General features: G+C 33.8%; 3 protein-coding genes across 3 annotated transcripts; 1 reads left to right on the forward strand and 2 right to left on the reverse strand.

Annotated features, from left to right (window-relative positions):
* Positions 1-1475: 1475 nt before the first annotated feature.
* LOAG_16438 (hypothetical protein) lies at positions 1476-6901 on the reverse strand. Its single transcript, XM_020449091.1, has 13 exons — positions 6840-6901; positions 6537-6691; positions 5599-5773; positions 5307-5518; positions 4693-4854; positions 4282-4394; positions 3853-3978; positions 3554-3633; positions 3273-3438; positions 2825-2916; positions 2582-2686; positions 2238-2347; positions 1476-1758 (listed from the first exon to the last, which is right to left on the reverse strand). Exons 2-13 carry the CDS (start codon positions 6615-6617, stop codon positions 1654-1656), a joined length of 1527 nt encoding a protein of 508 aa, XP_020307464.1. The 5' UTR covers positions 6618-6691; positions 6840-6901; the 3' UTR covers positions 1476-1653.
* A 2276-nt stretch (positions 6902-9177) lies between these two features.
* On the forward strand, positions 9178-11587 carry LOAG_04868 (hypothetical protein; the record flags this gene model as incomplete). Its single annotated transcript, XM_020446700.1, has 4 exons — positions 9178-9429; positions 10362-10531; positions 11118-11226; positions 11423-11587. 4 exons carry the CDS (start codon positions 9178-9180, stop codon positions 11585-11587), a joined length of 696 nt encoding a protein of 231 aa, XP_020302992.1.
* Positions 11588-14471: 2884 nt separating this feature from the next.
* Positions 14472-18169, reverse strand: LOAG_04869 (phosphatase 2C containing protein; the record flags this gene model as incomplete). Its single annotated transcript, XM_003140406.2, has 7 exons — positions 14472-14818; positions 15065-15206; positions 15673-15798; positions 16134-16384; positions 16825-17026; positions 17383-17589; positions 18110-18169. 7 exons carry the CDS (start codon positions 18167-18169, stop codon positions 14619-14621), a joined length of 1188 nt encoding a protein of 395 aa, XP_003140454.2. The 3' UTR covers positions 14472-14618.
* Positions 18170-22472: the final 4303 nt, after the last annotated feature.

The following is a 22472-nucleotide window of genomic DNA, read 5'->3' on the forward strand; positions in this document are numbered from 1 at the left end:
AGTGAAGAAATATTCGAGAAATATTTGAACACAGATAAGTACCACTGCTAAGTAGCAAACAGAAATCTGGTGAACAAACAGAAATCTGATCGCAGATAAGTACCACTGCTAAGTAGCAAACAGAAATCTGGTGATCAACACGAGAAAGATTATCGCAGTAACCGAAATTATGTTTACAATGCATTCAGTAGTTAATCAGATATCTGCGATCCGGATATCAATGCATGCTTTTCATTAATCTCGATATATGAGAGCAAGTTAGGTTAGTTTGAAATGTAATAAAGCACTTGTCCGGAAAATTTCAGGAAGAATAGACGGAAACTATTCGTCTTCTTCATTAACTGCTGATAAATTATAAATCTGTTGAATTCCTTTCGAAATTTCTGAATGATTCAAATTAATAAAAAGCATTTGACTGATGGAATAAGCGGAACAGAAGAATTAGGAAGGAGCTAGTGAAATGAAATGATGGGAAATATTTGAAAGGAAGACAAGATCATTTTTGATAATTGAAATCTAATTTGATAAGATATGTCAGCTAAATGAATCACTTCTCACATTTAAGCATAAACTGTTACATTGATGAACAATACAGGAAAACGTATGGAAACATCTGTAAACCAACAATTGGAAGGGAAACAAACATACAAAATCGCTTTTTCTGCAATTTTCAAATGATAAAAACTCAAAATATTCATAGATCAATTACTACAAAGTAATCCTCAACCCGTACGACAATTCGGCCGACAACTTTTCAGATCAATAATACATCATATTCCAAAAGTAATACATTATTTTGATATGATTGCATTAAATGTCCCCACATGGATGGACGTTCCAATTGAGCACATATCGATTTCCTATCTTCTCAGTATTTGATCACTTACTTCCACTATTTCGAATACCTAACTCCCAATAACATTTCATTCCAATATAAAAAAAACACTCCCGATTTTTGTTTTTTTTAAATTTAATTCAATTTAAAGTTTTCATTTAAACTTAAACATTTAATCCCCTGCAACACTTAATTGTAATATAAATTGATAAAGTATTAACTTAGCATATTTTGGTATCTATGATGTTTCGAAACTTAACAGAGCTGTGTCGTCGATGTCTGGCTTAGCCAAAACAATTAACAGCTAAGACGAAATGTTTTATCAAAACTATTTAACAAAGTAAATCATAGGAAAAACAGTAAAAATAAAAAGCAGATCTGACTTCACACAACTCTCCCGATGTTCCACAACCTGACTTCATCAAAAAAGGCAATTCAGGAATGGCTTTCCAGGCATTTCACGAGAAATTGAAAAAATCGAGACCAATAAGATAAAAATCACTTGAAATGTACCATATATTTTGAATAAATTGAAATATTTTTTTAGCAGAAAAAAATTTTTTTCGTATTTTAGCAGAAATTTTAACAGAAATATTCTAGCAGAAAAATTTTTTTCTGAATTCAAAAAAACTATAAAAGTCTCGATATTCAAAACCAAACTACTTTACAATTAACAACCCAAGCCATTCAATGCTGAGCAGGGCTTCTAACATAACTCTTTTGATATGTCGAGAATTAATAATTTAAGGACACTGCCATGCCAGAAATCAAAAAGAATTAATTGCTATTTCCATCTTCGGTAAGAAAATGCACTACTTTTATTCGACATCAACAACTTCATTTGATGTATCAACTTCGACCTTCCGTTCAAAATCATAAGTGTCAGCTAGCTTGCGATAATAGTCACTGGTTTTGCTGATCATCTGAAACTGAAAACGTTCAAAACTTCAAAAATTTGGTCATGAACCCTGTATTTATAAATCAAATATTATACAAAATAAATTTATGCTTCACTATGATAGCTTAACCGCTGATGAGAAGACTGACAGTTATTACTTGTATAGAGATTCAATTTTTGCGTCTACGATGTACAGAAAAACATGTATGGTTGAACTGAAAAATCAACACCAACAATACCACTACAATAATAATGATCAAATAATAGCCGAAATATCTCAAAATCACATGGGAAATGACACGCAGTCCCCGTTTTTGGAGAAGCTGTCCATTCCATTTTTTTGGCTCATTTTTTTAAGGCCCCTTTGGCCAGGAATAGTGGAGCTTTAAAATTCTGTTCTGAAACAGAAGGGTGCGATTTAATTATAATTTTGAAGATAAATATAAGATTAAAACGTAATGATAACAATGGCAAAATTGCATGAGAAGAGATGTCCAAGCTCACATCGTCAATTTTTTCTCGCATTTCATAATAAAAAGCTTTCACCATATCCGGAGTCTTACTTTCCAGCACTTCTGCGACAGCATCGAAATCCTTTCCATATCGTTGAAATGCTAACGAAAAAGATGGTTTGAAAATTCGAAGAACTTGCAAAATCAAATTTGGTTTTGCAGATCAGAATGGAAAGAGGGTGCAGGAAAATATTCGCTACAACTACTAAACAATATTTAAAGACGCTGAGCATTATAATAAAAAATTTAGAATATTTTTAAATTCCAAGGGTTGTTTGAAGAAAGAAAATGTATTTTTAAAATCCGTTTGTTTTTTAAATTAGAAGTGATACCTACCAAACAAAGCCTGCCATTTTTCTTTGTAGGACCATGACGGAGAACGTCGAGGGCGACCAGAAGCTGCAGACGACGGAAGCCGACCAATTCGATAACGCTCCATATCTGAAATATTACAAATAGTTTAAACAAAATCTTTCAATTCCATTTTGAGGCAAATTAGTTATTAATCTTATCACAAAATCTTACGATAAAATTCAAGTCTTATAAAAAAAATTCCCAAGTCCTTTTCTAAAAACCAACTTTCGTTTAACTCCTTTTCAAATTGAATTCGTAATGTATGCTCCAGTCTTACGCAGTTTCCCCGTGCAAGCATTTCTTCCCGTTCTAACTGTCTGGAATATGAAAAAAATTTATTAGAAAATATAAGAAAAGTTACATGAGATCAACCTATTCATATCATATAAATGCATCTTTTACATTCTATCTGAAACATTCTATCTGAAAAAACATTCTATCTGAAAAACGCTCACGATGTAAACCCTCAAACCATTCCCCATAATCCATTCACTGAATGAGATGCTAGTAGTTAGAAAAAGAAATATTCGAAGTGAAGGTTTTTGTCCGGAAATACCAGTCATAAATAAAGACAAATGTAACTGTTCATAAGAAATTGTTAACATCGAGAAAATATTAAAGTAATTTGTTAGTGAAATTCCTAAATATCCCAGCAAAACGTAAGAAAACATGCTTTAAGATCCGTGTGTATCGCATTTCCGGTGGTCGAATAACACTAACAATCTGTAAATCGTCATCGTCTTCCACTTCAGCAACACTTTTCTTTAATGATGATGACTGTGGAGTATCCTCTTCCTCAGTTGCAAACTCCACAAATCGTTCCACGATTTCTGCTATATCTAGAATAACACTGGTTTATTTAATATTTTATTTATTCAGTTGAAACTTTTGCAAGAAAATGAAGATTTCGCATTATTCTAAATTTTGAAGCCTTTAAATGCTTTCAAAAACTACTTTTAGGACACTTCATAGCTTCGTTAGCGTTTCCATCAAAATTCATTGGTTTCAGGCACAGTCTGTGACGATGATAATTCCTGCAAGATTCATAGATTTATACAAATTTCACAAAAGATGAACTCGATATTTCGATTCACTCAAAATCTTCAACATAATGTGGATACGTAAACGATCAAGTAAGCTACCAGTGCATAACAAGCTCTGACATAACTCAGAGGACGGCGACGAATAAAGATATAATTCTTCTATATAACAAACATTTTCGAAAAAGTTAATAACTACAATCTAAGGGATACCTAAAATGGATAAAACAGGCGTTGCAAAGTTTTAAATCACCCATATGACGCAAATTTGTTGTCTGTTCACAGTTGTAACATCGATTGCTTTGCTTCTCTATATTGTCCACATCACCGTCTTCAGAGCTAATACAAAAGATCAGTTTTATACAATAAAATTAGAAGTCACTTTCTCAGATTTATTGTTAGTTTACCGTAAATCGAATATAAATTGCAATTAATTCATATAACAATTGGAGTGAAAAGCAAAATATTTCAAATGACTTCCAGGAAGTTTTTTTTTTGCTTTTCCTATTCTTAGATTGCAGTTTGCTCTCTAAATTATTCGTGAGAATACTCCCTAGTACTGCTGCTATCTGTTGGTGTTAGTGACATTCTAATGTATCCGTGATGGTCAAATGAGATATGAATACGACAAAAAGCAGTTACCTGGACTCAGGATTGTGTTCTTCCAAGAAAACATCAATAACACTTCGAAAATTGAGTTTCTTCTTATTGTCATAATAAAAGTTAATAATTTCTTTGATCGATTTGTGTGGCAACTAAAATTTATTTGCAGAATTACCGAGTAAGTTCTCAAACCCGAGACAGACCACAAGCTTTCTCAGTTCTTCGAACTTGAAGCTAAGTGTCGGCTTGTCCTAAAACTAAATATGACGCGATTGTATGTCAAGTGCTTGCAATGCAGAGGATTAACCATTTGTTTTTCTTCGAGGATGCTTCAAAAATAAGAATTATTTAGCCCTTTAAACTTATAGTAACCGCTTTAACTTTATGAAGACCCCTAAAAAGAAACTAAGAAAATCTATAAAAACCACATATATTAAATAAATAACGAACCAATTGCTTGATTTTATTAAAATGTTTGCCATATGTTTGTAGTGCTTGCTTGAAAACAGTTGTATCTTCCTCACTCCATGGTTCTTTTTTGACTCGTCGTTTAGCGAGCTGATGTTTAGCTTCTTCGATATTATAATCTGATGATTGCAGAATAAACATCGCCTGAAATTATTTAAAAAAAGAATAGGACAAATTAGTGGAAGCAAAAAGAAGCAGGAAAAAATGAAACATAAATGTGTTTTCAATCGTTTGTTGTTCTGAAAGACCAATTTATTCAAAACAGTTCTTCGCTCACTGATGCATGACTATACGCAGGATACCATTGCTGTTCGTCTATTTCGCTAGCTATTACATCTGTTCGCTTAATTCATCTTCTGGTTAGATCTTTTTCAGATGTCACCAAACGTTACACACTTTAAACAAACATGCCATCAATCGGCGCTGCTTAACCGATATCACCGCAATGGCAGCAAATGAAAAATAATTCTTGATTTGAAATTATTTCAGGAGTGATTTTCAGTTTACCTTAAATAACGTTATATAACAAGAGCAACAGATCGATAATCGAAAGAGAAAATTTTTGAGCAATTTGTAAAAGCTGTCTGAAGATATACCCGGTCTTGTTCAATATTAAAGCTTGAAAGTGCAATGGAAAGGTAATCATTAATTTCCGCAACTTCCAAGAGATTTGTCGGTCGCCAAACGCAAGTTTCACGTTCTGTGTCATCGTAATAATCATCGTCTGTTGTCCAGTCTTGCACCGGACACTGGTAGTCGACACCTTCACGAATTTCAAGATTTGTTGGTAGGTGGAATGCAGCGTGATCTAGAAAAAATGCACATCAGATTCTGTGCAGAATCTGTAACCTTACGATCGCTAGATTTCCAAAACCTAAAGCATATTACCTGTTCCATAAAAGGGCAAATTCCTGTTGAAATCGGAAGGTCCAGGTACACCCTCCTCCATCACCACCCCTTCCTCATCATCTCCGCTACTTCGTGGTGTACGTTGAAGTCCTGTCTGATCACTGTTTTCTTCATCCACTATGTTCTCAGCATCGCCATCGACTTCATCGTTATCCTAGAAATGAAAAAAGTTCTCTGTCAAAATGGAAAATAACTTCGAATGTTATCTTCGATTTAAAATCCAATTATTTAGCAGCCATGAGTTAAAGCCGATCAGGATTCGAAAGTCATTAAATTATATCCCTTAAAGATTATGAGGCATCAAATGATAGGTATTTAAAAACAATATTTCTGATTTCTCCCCAAAGAACGCTAGAAAACAGACTGACGGAAAGAGCTGCTTCTTTATGAAATCAAATGATTGAAATCTAAGTGTTACAAAAAGACCATTTCAAATCAAAAAAGCAAGCTAGAAAACTGATTCAGGTAATGAGGCGAAAAACGAAGGAGAAGGAAACGAAACTTGCTTATGATTAAAAAGATTTCTAATCACTTTGGCAGTTTGGAAATTTCTAACGCTTGTTAACGAGATCAGAGAAATTCGCGATATTGGTAACTGTTCTAGCTGTTCAAAATAATTCAATGTGATAACAAACATTCAGAGTTCAACAGCAACCAAAAGATTTACAAGACGAGCACCACAACAATGAAAGAAATTCACGGAAATTTCTCCAATAAAAAAAAGCCGCGAAAAAAAACAAACACTTTGAAGTGAAGCCATCACAACCAGCCATCACAAAAAAGGAACTTTAAAGTAATTGAATAAGAAAAAAGAATCATCAAGCTGAGAATCGTCTTAGAAACTCACAAAGTACAAAATATGGCTTAAAGAGATTCTAACAAATTTATAAAACTACACAATATAAATATGGGCGAACCTGTTTCGATGGCTGCTCTGATCCTTCCTTAACTTCCTGGCCGATATCGAACTTAACTTTCGCATCATCATTAGGTTTCATCTCCACTTTGCAAATCGATGATTTTTTGATGCTCTCGGATATGGAAGAATTGCCTTCTACAACCTGATAGCCAACTGGAACATAAAGCTAAAAAGGAAATACAAACAGTTCTGAACAGCTAGAAATAAACGTCACTGCGAGATATAAAACATTTGAAGTTCATGAACGTTTGGAGAAGAAGGTTGAACCATACCATTTAAGTCAAATACAAATAGAACTGACCTCAACTTAGTCCATCCACTGATCTTTTCTTGACCAATAGCCATTTCTCGGCACCCTCAGCATTAATCATATGGTATTTTGCGGTTGCCTTTGTATGCAGGTGTTCATTTATAGAAATGAACAGACTGACGAATGATTGAAATGTTTGAAGTGGTGCCGTAAGGGAGAAGAGAGTGTTGGGATTGCGAGATACGGCAAAGATTGATGCGGATGGACAGTAATCGAGAGCAGGTTCGAATTCATATTATTTTGTTATTCCCGGCAATCGCGGGAAGTATTAAATGCAGAAATTTCAGTTTGTTTGAGGAAATTTTCACAATAAATGTAATAGGAAGGACAGGAGGAGTCTTCTCCAACGTATCTATCTACCTGTACCGTGAGCATTTTAGGTATTTTTGTGAAATTCATACGTGACAAAATTGAATTAAACTTACAAAAAGTTGCTTTCAAATGACCATTAAATGGTAAAGATATGGAATAATTTAAATAAATGCAAACATTTCAACCATTTGAGTTATTAATGCATGAAACATCCACATCATATCAAGAACTGAATCAATATTAACCTGGATGATGATAACTGATACGTCGTTATCATCACTGTCATGCATTTCGTCATCGTTATCAAGCAGTGATCACCGTCTACTATCTTTTCGGTAATAAAATTTTCCCTAATCAAATTTTCTCTCACATTTCTTCAAAAAAAATTTCTTTGCTTGCTTAATCCGGATGTTTTTTTTTTTTCATTAAGATTTGTTTCAAGCCAAGCATTGCTAGGAACATACCATTGATTCTCCGTTACTTTTCCTTGTTATCGGATCGATTCATTCATGCTACTGTTCTAAACGGATTAATTAGTGCAATCAACTCGATCTAAATTTAGTTCGAAATAATCAATGGAAGAGAAAGAGAGAAATGGTTCCTATATTTTATGTATTTTTTGATACATTTGTCAATTTTGAAAAATGAAATTTGACATTTATAACAAAATTTGGCAAAAAAATGTTGCACTATACACACACGCGTACTCTTCTGAACTCGTTCAAGGCCGTCTAATTTTTAAATTTTAGACCCTTAGGGTTTAAAAAAATTAAGGAAACAAAGACATGAAGAAACATTTACTGGCAAGTGAGTGATACGATGTAATGAATTTTACGTCGAATAAATTGACATCAAAAATGATTAATAATGGTAGTAGTATCAGTATGCGGATTCAAGAAATGATTTTGTTGAAAGGCTGAAGTTCGAATGGCAAGAACTTGAAATCATTGTTCTGGATTCATTCATTTATTTCAGATATTTAAATTATTTCCGATATCAATTTGACAACGAAATCGTTCTAATGCAGGACAAAGTTTGTTAGTAAGACTATCAAAGATTCTATTTTTGTCTTGCTTAACTTTCTGGCCCAATCCTCATTGAGAAGCGAGAGAGCAAAAGGGATTCTGAATCCTAATGATTCAAATAAAGCATCGTTCTATGCAACTGATATTTAATCGATGATATTTAACGAATGATATTATCTAAATCAATCAGCAATTATGAAATGCAAATTCAACCTTGCAGAAGTTTCGTCAATGAAATCCTCTCAGTTACAAACCATCTCTGAGACAGGACTTACTGATAGGGACAAGACGCCACTGCTTATTAAAAGCTTACTTTTAGAAGAACAATTTAAGAATAACTTGAAATACTGCAAGGATAATTTTGACTTAATTTTATTGAAAATGTTAAAATATTCTTGTCTCATCCGGATTTAATTTTCTAATGTAATAAGATGAATTTCAAAAATTGCTAAGTAATTTATAATCAAAAGTTCCATTTAAAGTTGATATCAGTACATTTCAGCCTGTTGAATGTTGATATTTCAATATGTTTCGCTGCTTTTTTTTCAGCCGCACATTTTCAGCCGCACATCTACTAATGTTTCTGATATATTGGTGGAATTTGAATGGTATTTTACCAGCATTTGTAAATTGAAACATGTTCAGCAACTTTTTTTTTCTTTGTCACCGTCTTGTTTTCCAGTAATCTTATCAGAACTGATGATTGGAGAATGGTAGCGAATGAAAACAACGAATTTTGTTGAAAATTTAACCTGGAATTTCCACTTTTTTCCTTTTAGTCCAAAAATTTTTCAAACAAACTTGCTGCAAAAATACTCTTTTATCTTGGGATTTTTTCACTAATTTTTTTGTGGGTCATTTTGTGTTGCAGCTGTAATGTCATATACCGCCTTTCATTTCTACCTACTCATTCCTTTCGTCCCTCTCCCTACTAGTTGATGAACAGGTGGGAGGTTATTATAGTTGACACATGGAGAACTTGATGCGCAGAAATGGAAATACGGATTGGTCGACTACGAACGACAATCTTGGATGCTCCAGAAGATTCACGCATATCACAGCATCATGCTGCTACAATCAACGCAACTCCTTTTACACTACTGCGAATTCTTCGACTACTGAAACTTCCTATACCATTTACCGCTCTTTTGCTCATAATATTTCTGATACTATGTGTTCCATTTACCAATGCTAAACATCACAAAATCCATTTTGAAAATCTTTGTAAAGAACCTGTTGACTTGGTATGTTTTACATGTTACCATATGGCTTATATTCTTCATTACAATTGGTCTAAACATGATTAACTATTGATTTGTTACAATTAAGTAACTCTTTAACAAGCCTTTTGCTTCCCAGTAATATATGCCGAATTACTCCGAAATTGCATTAGCCTTGTTGAAAATAGGAAGGATATATCGTTACTATAAGTTTATTTTGTCCATACTTAACTAAATGTCTTTATAATCTACGGAAAGTTGCATTCTGCAGCAGTGCCAAAATTAAAATGCTTCATCCAAGGAATGAGTGGGTGTATATTTTATTTCTACAATTTATAAGTAGCAGTAAAAAGAAATCCTACAAATGACTTGCAAAAGCATCTGTTACAACTACGTAAATGGATGATGATTAATTATGTCATAGGGTTTTTGAAAGGAAGGAGAAGATGAAAGATGACAATTTAGAATGCATCATTGTTAATTATTTAACTAAAATCAAATATGAACAAAAAAAAAGTCATTTCAAATTACGGACAATTCGTTCTCATTGCTAACTTCTTGCGTAAAATATGGGTCAACTGATGAAATTGAGTCTGCGTTTGGATTATTTAAAAAAATAGATCACAAGCAGAAGCCATTCTTATACCTTAACTCCTTTCGTTTCTGCTCCACCCACTTTCTTCCGATCTTCTTGTAATCACTTCAAAAATCATCTAAGATCTCCCGGAATATCAACTCGTTAATTTATGAATACCAAAAAATTTAGCATCTCCAAGAATGATTATTCCTGTAGCTTACTTATAAGGCCAAAATACTGATTGCATTTGCACTTTTATAGAGATTATTCGTACACTGATAACCGACTAGCTGAAATATCCTATAAACTAACAAGATATCTGATATTATTGTGATTGCAATTAAAAATTAAAAGCCTAACAAAATTTGTTATTTTTTAGAACTGGAGGTTATTTCGATGGTTTACTGAAACGTCCGAATTAGAAATTCTGGAAATTGGTGATGAAGACTGGAATCCACCAGTGCCAGAATCAAGTTTTTGTAGTACCAAACCAGAAACAGGCATTAATTCTACAACAATACAACGGTCTCTGTGCCCATGGCAATGGAAGTTTGTTTCTAAATTATAAAATTGCGTAAACATATCTTCCGTGGTTCACCTCTTTTCCCTCTCAGAAGTCCCGAACAGAAAATAAGACTTTGGAAATATTAATTCTTTTTCAAACAATGACAAATATGACAAACATGCCAGTTTGATTCCTCACGAATACTTCTGATCAATGTAACATTGAATTTTTACTGGAGTAAAAGAACAAATCCCTAGGTAGAACTGATTGATCTTTCACAGATCGTCCGTCTTTCCTACTGTTTAATTTGAATTCAGTTTTTGATTTCATCAAAATCAGTCCTAAGTTTTTCTTCGAAGAATTTTATGTTATTTTTTTGATGCAGCTCTACGACGAATTCTAATCTATTTTTGTCACATACTTCCAGTATTTGCTAAGATTTAAGAGCCGTATCTTTTGATAACAGTAATCAAGATGTTTAACGATTTTCGTAAAATCTTTGAATGTGAGAGCCATTCAACTCCCTTTACTCATTTATTCAAGCCTTCCCGATAATTTAATTTTCAGTGGTTCCAATCTTTGAAATCATTATTTTGTAAGCTTCGAACTTAATTGATTCCTGAACTTTAGATTGAATCATGATGAAAATCGAGAGCCAAAGATTATTTCTGAAGCACATTGTTTATGTCGTCGTAGTCGTGGGAGTTCAGGCTCGTTTTGTATGCCAATTAAACGACAGGTAAAGCTAATTGATATTTTAAGAAACCATAGCTCTACTGTATTGTCCAAGTTTTGTATAACAATTCGTAAAAAGTAATTAACGTTTGTTGATTTCTTCAAAAAAATTGTGAATCATCTAGTGTCTACAGTTTTGAGAACATCGGAAATTTTAAATAATCCTTCAGAATCCGGGGAAAATTGCAATTTTTTTCTAGGTAGCTGTACTGAAGCGGATTCGATGTGACCCGACAACAGGATACTATGAATACACTCGGGCACTGCAAACCGTAACTGTTGGATGTCATTCAGTACTACCAAGAAGCCAAAAAGCCAGTCCTTTGGCAAAATTGTATAGAAAAACTAACACAATTGAAATTTAATGAACAACTATCATACAGCGATGAAGCTCATAAAAGCTATATTTGATGAATATTCATTTAATAAAGACTAAGCTGGCATAATCCTAAAGAACAGCCAAATTAGAATATACTAAGCTTTAACATTCAAGTTTAAAAGAGAAATTAAAGAAATAAAGACTTCCTGGATAATTTTCACAGCAGTCATTTCTAGTCTATACTATTGCCTGTACTATGCATGCATATCAATTTTCTCTACTTCTTTTGATTTGATGAAGAAACATGACACTTCTTGTTAATTACGATGAATAAATGTATGAAATGAAATAGTTTCCAAGTAAAGGATGCAAGATTTAAGACGATTTAATTCGAGACAAATCCAAGTTTATCTGTTTTAGGATGTCTCAATGTTGAACTAATGTGGATTTAAAGTGTCAACAGAATGCCATCAACCATGACCATCAATTTTTTACAGATGATGTAAAATTTTCAAATGCATCTGTAAATCACACGGATAACCCACATATCGCAAATACTTACATGCTTAAAAAACAAATCTCAACTGCTTAGTAAAAGTTTGTTAGAATTTATTAAAAGCCAAACATCTGTGCCTATTTTCTGATTATTACCAGCATATTATGTACCATGGAAGGATGAATTCAGAACAAAATGTTTATTTTACATTGAAATGAGCTCATATGTTCTACATAGTCAAAAAAAAAAAACGAAACCAAGAAATCCCCCTCTCTCTAGAAATACAGTTAATCTCTTAGTGCCAAACATATCTTTATGTTCGAAAGAAACTTTAAAAAAAAAGTTAAAATCCTAAACTGGAAAATAGAACTTTAAGTTGCAAGAAGTTTCGCACCGGACGAGAATGTGGGAGTAAAAGATGGAAAGAAGAACGAAAAAGTAACTAAAAGTAACTGAAGAATTACGAAAATTTCCATTTTTTAAAAAAATGAGACTGGAAAATGATGAACTCATATTTTAAAAAAAGAAAGGGATCCTGCTATCAATGATATCAGTGAGGCATAACCGACTGGAGCTGCTTTCCCCAACAATCAATCAAAGAGAACTTTTAAAAAGTTTGACTTTGACTATTTCAAGTTTCTTATGTTCCAGATCTTCATAGAAATATGGGAAATAATATGCCAAATCTAGCATGATGAGCTAACAATCCTCAGCAAAGCTGAAGACACATCAAAAACACCCACCCAAGCACCTTATGAACCAATATGTAGCACGTGTATAAAAATCGCATAACAATACCAATAAATGTTTCCATGAAAAATATGATCTAAATGTATGATGTACAAGAATATGCTCCATTTCATGAAGCTGGGTAAGAAAAAAAAGTGTGAAGGTGGTGTTTGAAACAGGTCATACAAATAATATGTGCATCAGGCGTCTCCTTAAAAATTAAAATTTAACGATCAGTTTTCGATTGAAGATCTAGGACAAGAAACAGCAACAATGAGCAGAAAAATAGACCATAACAGTCGAAAACAAAAGCTTAACCAACTATTGATTTTCCATTTGCATTTGAAGTTTGATAACACGGAAATAGAAACTATCGCTTCACTGCACTTTTAAAGGGATGGAAATTTTTTGACATCCAGCAGAATCGTAGCTTCGTGAGATCAAAATTTTCCCCAAACGGTAGATAATTATCCAATAAAAAAAGAATTTGAATGGATAAAAGAGTGCCAGTAATGGATTTTTCTAATTTGCAGGTAAAGGACTTTAAGAACGTGACTTAAACAAAGCAAATATCGCATGCATTCCAATAGTTATAAAACGCATAATTTTCTACAAATTGCATGAACTTTCAAGATAATAATTTGTTTCATATTTCTTTCGGACCTACAAAAACAAATTGCGCACTTCAAAATTCCAATCATTCCATAAAAAACAGCAATTTCCGTCTAGGTATGATTCTAAAACAGAATATTCTGTTTAATAAGAAAAATTGTATTATAGTCCAAAGTTAAAAACATTACATTGGACTCTTGAATGCAGCATATGCCCAAATCTAAAGTCAACCATATACTTCATGTGTTGCTAGTGGTATCCATTCGCTGATTGCTATCATTCGTAAATAAAACTAGGTCTTTCATTGAATTTGATTTACTTGCTCAAGAAAACTGCTGAAATGAATTTGAAATTTAAAAAAAAAGTAGTCCCATATTACCATCAATATTCAAAACTCCGGAAAACTGATCTCAAGAAATTCTCCGAATCGATAAAACATCCCACCTTCAAAGAGTTTTCTTTCTTTCGTTTATAGCAGAACTTGGAAATGTCAGCAGTCACCTAATCTCCCTTTAAGGACTTAGCAAATCGTGTTATATGCTCTATATTCCCCAGTCATCAACTTCATCCAATTGAACGCGGTTAAATTGGTTAAGTTGATGACTCGGCACTGTGCAAAAATTTCCATGAATTTTTAAACTCATAACAAACCTTCCCCCAAGAACTTTACCTATCAAATTGCAGGGAGAACTTATGCAATTCAACAAAAATTTCCATTTGAAATCTAAGATCAAAAAAGATCACATTTAACTCGCAAAAAAAAAATAAAGAAATAAAAAAAGAATACAAAAATTTAGAAAAAAATAACTGACATTGCTTACATTTGCTCACAGCTAATACGACAAAGTAGTAGAAAGCCTTATTTCAAAAAATGTCAAATGAAATATTTCTACAACCAGTGTGCCCCTAGTAAGCAAGATAAAAAACTTCATGTGATCCACCAACGTTATTCAACACCAACAATTCCACTGGACTTGATTTTGTTTAGCACAAAGAAGTAGATGATTGCGGCAGATTACGCATATCTGAATTAATGAACGAATCAATCACAATCTTAACCACAAACAACTTGCAAATACTTTTTATGTTGCTAGTTCACAAAACAGCTTCAGTCAAGCACCAGACAAAAATATCTACAGTGAGTTTAGCACAAATGCTTCTAAATCAGGTTTTCCAATTCACTTCTAGTATCAAAAAAAAAGAAGTTAATTACGACCTTTGAAAAAAATTTTTCAAAAAATCAAGTTCTTCCGGGTGAAGACGAAGCTGAGCGCGTAATCTCATTCTGTGCTTCACATTCCGCCAAAATGCTATCAATAATTGATCGTGCCGCATGGATACTGACACCTGCCGGACAGGCTTGTGTCACTTTCCCACCCAATTCACGCATTATAAATTCTGCATCCACATGTGAATGCTTTCCATGCTCTTCGAGAATTTCTGAAAAGTAAACTTCAGCGAGTTTTAGATTATATCATCGAAATATCAAAAGAATTATAATTACAAGCAGATGATATATTTTGTACCCATTAACTTTGCACTATCTCTTTATACAGTTAATCGATATTCATACTTCAATATACTTAGTCATAACTTACAGTTCGTCACTTGGTAAGAAGCAAGAATGCTAAAAGCAGAACCGATATAAATAAGACAATATTTTGCATAAAAATTTCGAAAAAGAACCTTGCACCCGTTCAAAGATCTTTTGCTTCCACCCTTCTTCTTTTTTGACTGCTTCTTGATCAACTTTTGGTGCTGCATCGAAACAGACAAGTATAATGGTCATGTTATCCCGTGAGCCTTTCGATAAACAAGCATCCAGCACCTAGAAAGAAATTCAACCATCTAAAAACTTTTAATCTTTGTAGAGCACTAGAAAACCCATCGAACTCTTAACTGAATTCGCAACTATTTATAGTTCTAAATCATCTTACGAGCAAAAATTTCTTCAGAAACTGCAATAAGGAGGAAATCATGAGTAGCCATACTATGACAATTTAAATCAGCTATCTTTGTAAACAATTTTAGAAAATGTTAAAGCTTCCAACCGTTTCAAAAGGGAGAAGGAAAGAAGTGTTAAGTGAAAAAAGGGAAGAACTGTTAAGTGGAAGAAGTGGTGATATGAATCTTATAAGCAAAAATCTTCCAAGAAAATACTTATTTTTGACCAATATTTCGTTGAATCTGATGTCCACCAGAAACATTTCAAGATTAGATCAAGTAATACCATTTCCCAAAGTGACATTATCATAAGTGATATAAGAGTCCCACTCCCCTACAAAAAAAGTAACCTGGTTTGCAACACTGGAGAGATCACTGGTTACGAGAAGACGTGATTCTACGAAACTACAAATCTCAGCATTTTCCATGACATCATAAACCCCGTCACAAGCAAGTAACAGAAATTCATCCAATCGCTGAAATACACATGTAAAGCATATGACAATTAGTTTCTGAAAAGAAAATTTACAGAGCAGAAATAATAAAGACCAATTAAAGACGACCAGAATATCAAGAAAGGGAAGGATAAAATGGACAGGATTCTAAGAAATAAATAAAATGTGGTGTACAGCCTGCTGATGGTACAGCTGCACGTCAGATATAATCAATCAACTTTTCAGGGTCCTGGTCTCCAAACTTTTAATGGATATTATTTATTTTTTGCTAATTACACCATCAGTAGAATCACAATTACCAAAAATATGAAACATCAGCTTTCATCCACTTAATTACTCAAACAGAGGGTCCTTACCGGATCTCTTACAATCGTATATATATCTGGTTCCGGACTGACCAATTGTTTTGTTGCATCTAAACCTGGAACAGCTTTGTATTCAAAGTCGCCAAGCGCTCGAGATACCGCCAAACTACCATTGACACGCTGGATCATCACGGAACCACCAGCATTAACGATACGATCGCGTTCTTTTGGAAGAAAGGGTTTATGATCTTCGGTACCAAATGCTGCTTGACCTTTCCGTGCCAAGACGGCACGAGAATCGCCTGAATATTCATGAAATAAAAAATATCGCCAGGAAATAATTAACAATATGAATATATAACCCAAAGAATTCGATTGCTTGGCTTACTTATAAGGCAGTAAATTTGCCCAATGTCCGAAGCAAACAAATGAACGAGTGCTTTTCACAACAGTGCAGGGAAAGACAACATGAACTTGAAACAACTGTATCAGCATCTATAAATGTCTAACACGTCAAGAAAAAGCTAGTGAGAGGAAAAAAGGATGTTTCCTCCCGCAACAACCCTGGTTATAAATTATAAAAACTACAGCATCCTGCATAATGTCAACATGCAGGTCAAAAAAATCAAGAATGTATTTCCTCTTCGGTGTCAAGTATAAGGTGATCATCAATCGTTAGAATTCAAAAAAACAGTAGAAAACGCTTCGAGTCCATAAAACTTATCCCCAGTGAAAAGCATACCAAGATTCGCGAGAACGATATGCGATGGGGTCACAATAGCGCATATGGCAGTAGTACCGCTACGTTCATTGTCCTCATCAGTTTCATGCCTTTCTCGTAATTTGGCATCTAGGGTTAAAAATCCTTCCTTAATACCGTCTTCGAGAAGTGACAATGTCGATGCATCCATTACTCCCGATGAATGATTCAGCTTCTGCACTATCTGAATTTATTGGAAAATATTTAATGTATAAAATCCGCAATTTGTGTATTAAACTGCTGAGAGATTTTCAATTTGAAAAAAGGATTCCCTCCAAATTTCAGAAGGGAAGATCTCTCTTTAAAAAAGCATCAAATCAGGAGAGCAGAGAGAAAACAAAAACTTCGATCATAATTACTTGGCCTTTCGTAATTAGCAAATTTAAACAACATCAAGTTGTTCTATAATTCAGGAAAAAAAATTTCTTACTCATTACACCTATCAGACGAAATGAAAAAGTCCAATCCCTAAATTATTAACAATGAATTGTCAAAAGTGTCATAATAAAATTTAAAAAAAGCTAAGACGAAAAGCAGAACCTGTGCGAATTGTGATGTGGCGAGCAATGTTTTCAGTAAATTTTCAGCTGAATGTTGGGCAGCTTTATTCCCGGCATGTCCATCGAAAACAGCGTAAAACGACCAATTAAGGAATGGCGGGTCTGAAGACATTGAAATTTCGACAACATGAGCATCTTCCATATCAATGCGCCAACCCTGCATCGATGCTACTGCATATCGGGTACCCTGCAACAGGAAGAGGAAAAGTATTTCAAATGAAGATGATATAATGTAAGGTATAGGGTTTCAACTATACCTTACAATAGACTAATGTGTACATAAGAACAAGAAAACTTCGTCTCTGCACTCATAATGATAGAAAGAATATTCAGCACGGAAGGATGAAGTCGTTGACATAAGTCGTACAGTAACTGACTGAATAGAAACAACAATGTGGCGGATAATGCAAATAATGTAATCGTCGTTACAAGTGGTTGCGATTAATACTGTGAGCGTTAATAATAGTCAATAAGTCTTGAGCAAGACGCAAAATCTAAGAGAGAGGATAAGGTAATATGGCAATCCAGATAACTTAGTGAAATGAATGCTAAAAATGTCACTATTTGAAGGCCTTTTAGTCCATCGGTATTTATAAGAATAACTAAGAAGTTTGAAAGTAGAAAAGTACATCGAAGTCTTATACTGACAGTTCAAAAAAAATGGTGACATCTCTAAATTTCAATGAAAAAATGATGATTAAGCTTACATGAGCCACTCCTTGGTCATTATTCTTGTCAGTTTTCGGCTTGTCGAGAAAAGCGCCCATTGAATTTTGTCGTATAAAAGTAGCCGTAGTGTTGGAAATAATTTCGTCAACAACTGCTACCTCCAAAACACCGTATAATAGCAGCAACCATAACCGATATCGAAATTTTAGTTTCTCTAGAAATTTACACCATTAAAGCAATCCAGAGTATCTCCAATTGATTTTTATCACGACGATGTCCTGCGTCACATCATAAGTACCTCACTGACCGAGATCTTGAACAGACCATACAACGATGATACTTATAACGTCTAACCCTAGCAATACATCACCGATAACGATATATATATACATATATAATTGTAAATTCAACTGTAAACAACACTTTTTGTTAGCGTACAGCTAAATTGACAACGAGACAAATCACAAATGTGAGCCGAGGTAATGGAATAGATTCTGAAAAGAACAAAAATCGATGGTAAATCTTTCTCGGTGTGAAAGACTTTGAGATGAACATTTTACGCCCACACCACTCATCTTTTACCGCTTAAAATGAAATGTTTTCCTCCTCTCCCACGGCATTTTGTCACATAATCCATTACTGAATACTGTATGCGGAAATCTGAAGTTAAAGCAAGCCGTCCTACAACCAAATATACAAATTACATCAGTTGATGCGTGTTAAGTTGAATGATGTGAGACACTGAAAGCAACCATTAACTTATAGGTATTATGTTTGAACTGATTTGATAAAACAAAAGATGGTGGAAATGATACCAAATGATGATCTGCTATCAGTAGGTTAAGAAAGTGATCAGTAAGAGAATAGACATATCTTCCCGCTAATGATAATAATGCGATGGAAATGTGTAAACATCAGCTCCAGCAAAAACATATTGTCAGGAGACCAGTAATTTCACAGCGACTTTTACAGATGACACAAATCCATTATCATCTATCGCGTCGTGTACTCGTGTGGACCATTAATTTGCGGATATCCTGGATTGCTTTAATTTTAAGAAGGTCTGAGGGCGGGGGGAGGAGATCAGTTGGATGTGGTCAAGGACTGAGAATGAGAGTTCCCTCTCATTAAGAATAAAAAGCATTTGGCAAGAGAATTGAGGTATCGAGTGAAATGTTGCACGGTAAGAGGTGCTCTCCGTGGCGATTAATGGGAGAAAAATAATGCAGTAATTGAAGAAGCATCAAAGAATAATAAGAATTGCGAGACTGAGAAAACGGTCAAATAAATACGGATTACAGTTAGGTAAGCAGGAGAGCATTTAAGTAAAATTAGAAATGTTTCTTTTGTCGTTCCTAAAATTCAAATTGGATTTGAAAAAGGATGGATAATATTCAAACTGTGACAAATTATAAAAGGTAATTTGAGCGGTTTTTTGTTCAATTTTCATGCTTTTCTCGATACATTCGCTTGAATAAACTAACCGTCAGTAGCCTTATCTAAACAGCGAATGAATAATGGAATTTGTTTTAATCGTTGAATTAAGAGATTGAATAGTATTTAATTTTGGATTTAAGTTTTCTTCATTGAAAATTTTCTTTTTTCAACTGCTAACTCTACTGTTACTTGGATAATCTATCATGGTATTACAATAACGAACTTTTGATATCTTTTCCATGCACAACTGCTGTTATGGCATTTGAAGAGAGATGTGCATATCTTATTTCAAGTTACTTTTAGAAAATCAGCCCATTAAATTAGTTCTACATAAACTAACCTGGTATACCCGTCGTAGTACTAGTCATGCCCTAGAATCGCATCACATTTGAATCCTTTTTTTCCTCTAAAGTTCGAGATATTCGAATTAAGTTTTATTCTAAAATTCTGAAATTCAAAAAAATTCATAAATTCGTGGACATGGAGGTTGATGTTGCGAGTTGGGAAGATGCCGAACGGGATAGATAGGTGAAACTGCAGTGTATGTATGTATGTGTGTGTGTATATGTGTGTATGTGTATGTGTGTATGTGTGTGTATGTGTCTGTATGTGTGTGCGTGTGTGTTTGCACGTGTGTATGTACATGTATATATGTGTATGTATTGTATATATATATGTGTGTGTGTGTGGATATATATGTATATATATAAATATATATATTTGTATGCGGGTTTGTTGTGTAACGAACTGTAATCAAGTGACGTAATGCCGTTGTACCACGTGCAGTGAGAAAATTGAAGGAGAGAGAAAGCGTTTTCATGTTGTAAGCTCTTCCCTCCTCGCTATTGCACTCTTTTTTTTTCGGGAGATTGTTGTTGTTCTTGATATAAGTTCGTTCTTTAATTGCTGGTCCACATTGATGTACCGACGCACAGGTGTGACAAAGTACTACACATATATGTGACATATAATACCACTTTGTTTCGATTTTTATTTAACATTTCCGGCGATTTACTCTCGTCTTTGTATATTTTAAAACTAAGATCTCAACTGTGACTTGCTAGTATGGATTCTGATGGTAATTCAGTCGTGGTCGAATCAGGTAAAGTCAATTGGTAAAGTAATGATTGAGTAGATCTCATAGAACTTTTCCCTCCCGAACACTTTTATGGTAGCCATTTGGGTAGCAGCTGATTACGCGTGACGTCTTTCCAATGCGAAATGTAATCTGTCCTTTTGTCCTACTTATTTCAAAAAATATTTTTTAAGTTGACGAACTGGTTAGAAGGAGATAGCAGTCATTTATTACTTTGTATTACTAATGCGAAAATTTTCAGTTTTAATGTTTTTGCAATGTTTCGTGTAGGTGCTGTGCACCTAATTCATCTTTTTTTTTCTATTGTATTTGAACCGTTCCTGATTCATTTTTTTTCATGATATTTTTCCCTGTCGTGTAACGTCAGTAAAGGTGAATAAATGTTAATTTTAGTAACTGATGACAGTGAACAAAAATGCATTGGTGAGAAAAAAGTAATGTTAGTGGCGCAATCTTCATTACTAGCAATATGTTTTCCTGAGGGATTTAAGTTAAAAATGCGAGATCAATCTTGTCCCATGCATTTCAAATCCTGTAAAGTATATGCAATTCCTGATTTTGCTTGTACTGAAGGAGCAAAAACCAAATATAACTGCTAATTAATACTATATTAACTTTGATCACAGTGATAACTCTGATTATTTTGATTCCAACTAATGACTGCAGTGATCACAAGTTAGTGCTTCATCTTTCCTGGTCTTCGTTGATTCCAAACTTTGGAGCTCTAAACGAAATGGTTACAGCCCATTCCCACAGTATTTTGTTGCTGATGTCTAGATATTGTTGCTTATTTTCCATCAGACTAAAAGTTGATTACAATGAGCCCAAGTGACGATGTTGTATCATATGTTGTGGTAAATGTTAAACTCTGACAACCTCGAAAATTCGCAAATTTTGGCGACAAAAACTTGACTATTATCTGGTCATATGGCACATAAAATTCTTCAAAGAGCTACCATAATACATGAGAATCACTGTTAGTTAACAGCCATGTGTCGACCCAATTTAATAACTTCGTTCCCCTCTGTTTTTATATCGGTTGACCACTTCAAAGTCCATTTTTGACAAGTCACTTGTTCACTTCCATTGTGGCACAACTAGCACTTTATCTTTAATGCTATCATTGTTATTTTAATTAAGTGAATTTCAGAACTGCAACACACATACATATACATAGTGAAATATTTAATTTACTAATGAAACTTAGATTTTTAAAAATTCAATCGCATCAACTCATTTCAATGCGTGTCTGCAATCTTTGAAGACAAGCATTTGATTAATCTATTCATTAGGCAAGTGAAATCATGAGCGTGTTAAAATATCAACTGAGATCTTATACACCAATATTCATTTTTCATCAAATAATACTTGGACATTGCTAATGGTTATCAAATTTAAATAATCAAAAATAAAGAAAAAAGGATCTAATAAAAAGAAGTATCGTATCTCTCTAGTTGATGTAAAAGTGCTTTAGTCATATCATTCAGTTATGATTTCAAAATCAATTTCAATAACTTTGTTAGAAATATCTAGCGTCTACGTATTTAATTTATACACATACATAAGTACACTTTTCAAAAAATAATGTGTACAACCACTGGGCAACTAATAGCATGAGGTATAATTTGCTATGTGCAAACGAAGGAACAGAACTACCGAAAAAACTTCCGGAACTGACTAATTTTCACTCATTGGAAAGTATTTCAATTCAACAACTTGTATTTCGGGAACTTTGTCCAATGCTGTATTTTTGATTTGATATTCAGGCTTATAATTAGACTGAAGCTTACATCATGGGGAATACTAATTCACTGGTGTAGGAAGAATCTCTTAATGAGGATAGATAGATTATTTCATGAATCCAGTAG

The sequence above is a fragment of the Loa loa genome, assembly GCF_000183805.2.
Source record: "Loa loa unplaced genomic scaffold supercont3.3, whole genome shotgun sequence".
NCBI classification, from domain to species: domain Eukaryota; kingdom Metazoa; phylum Nematoda; class Chromadorea; order Rhabditida; family Onchocercidae; genus Loa; species Loa loa.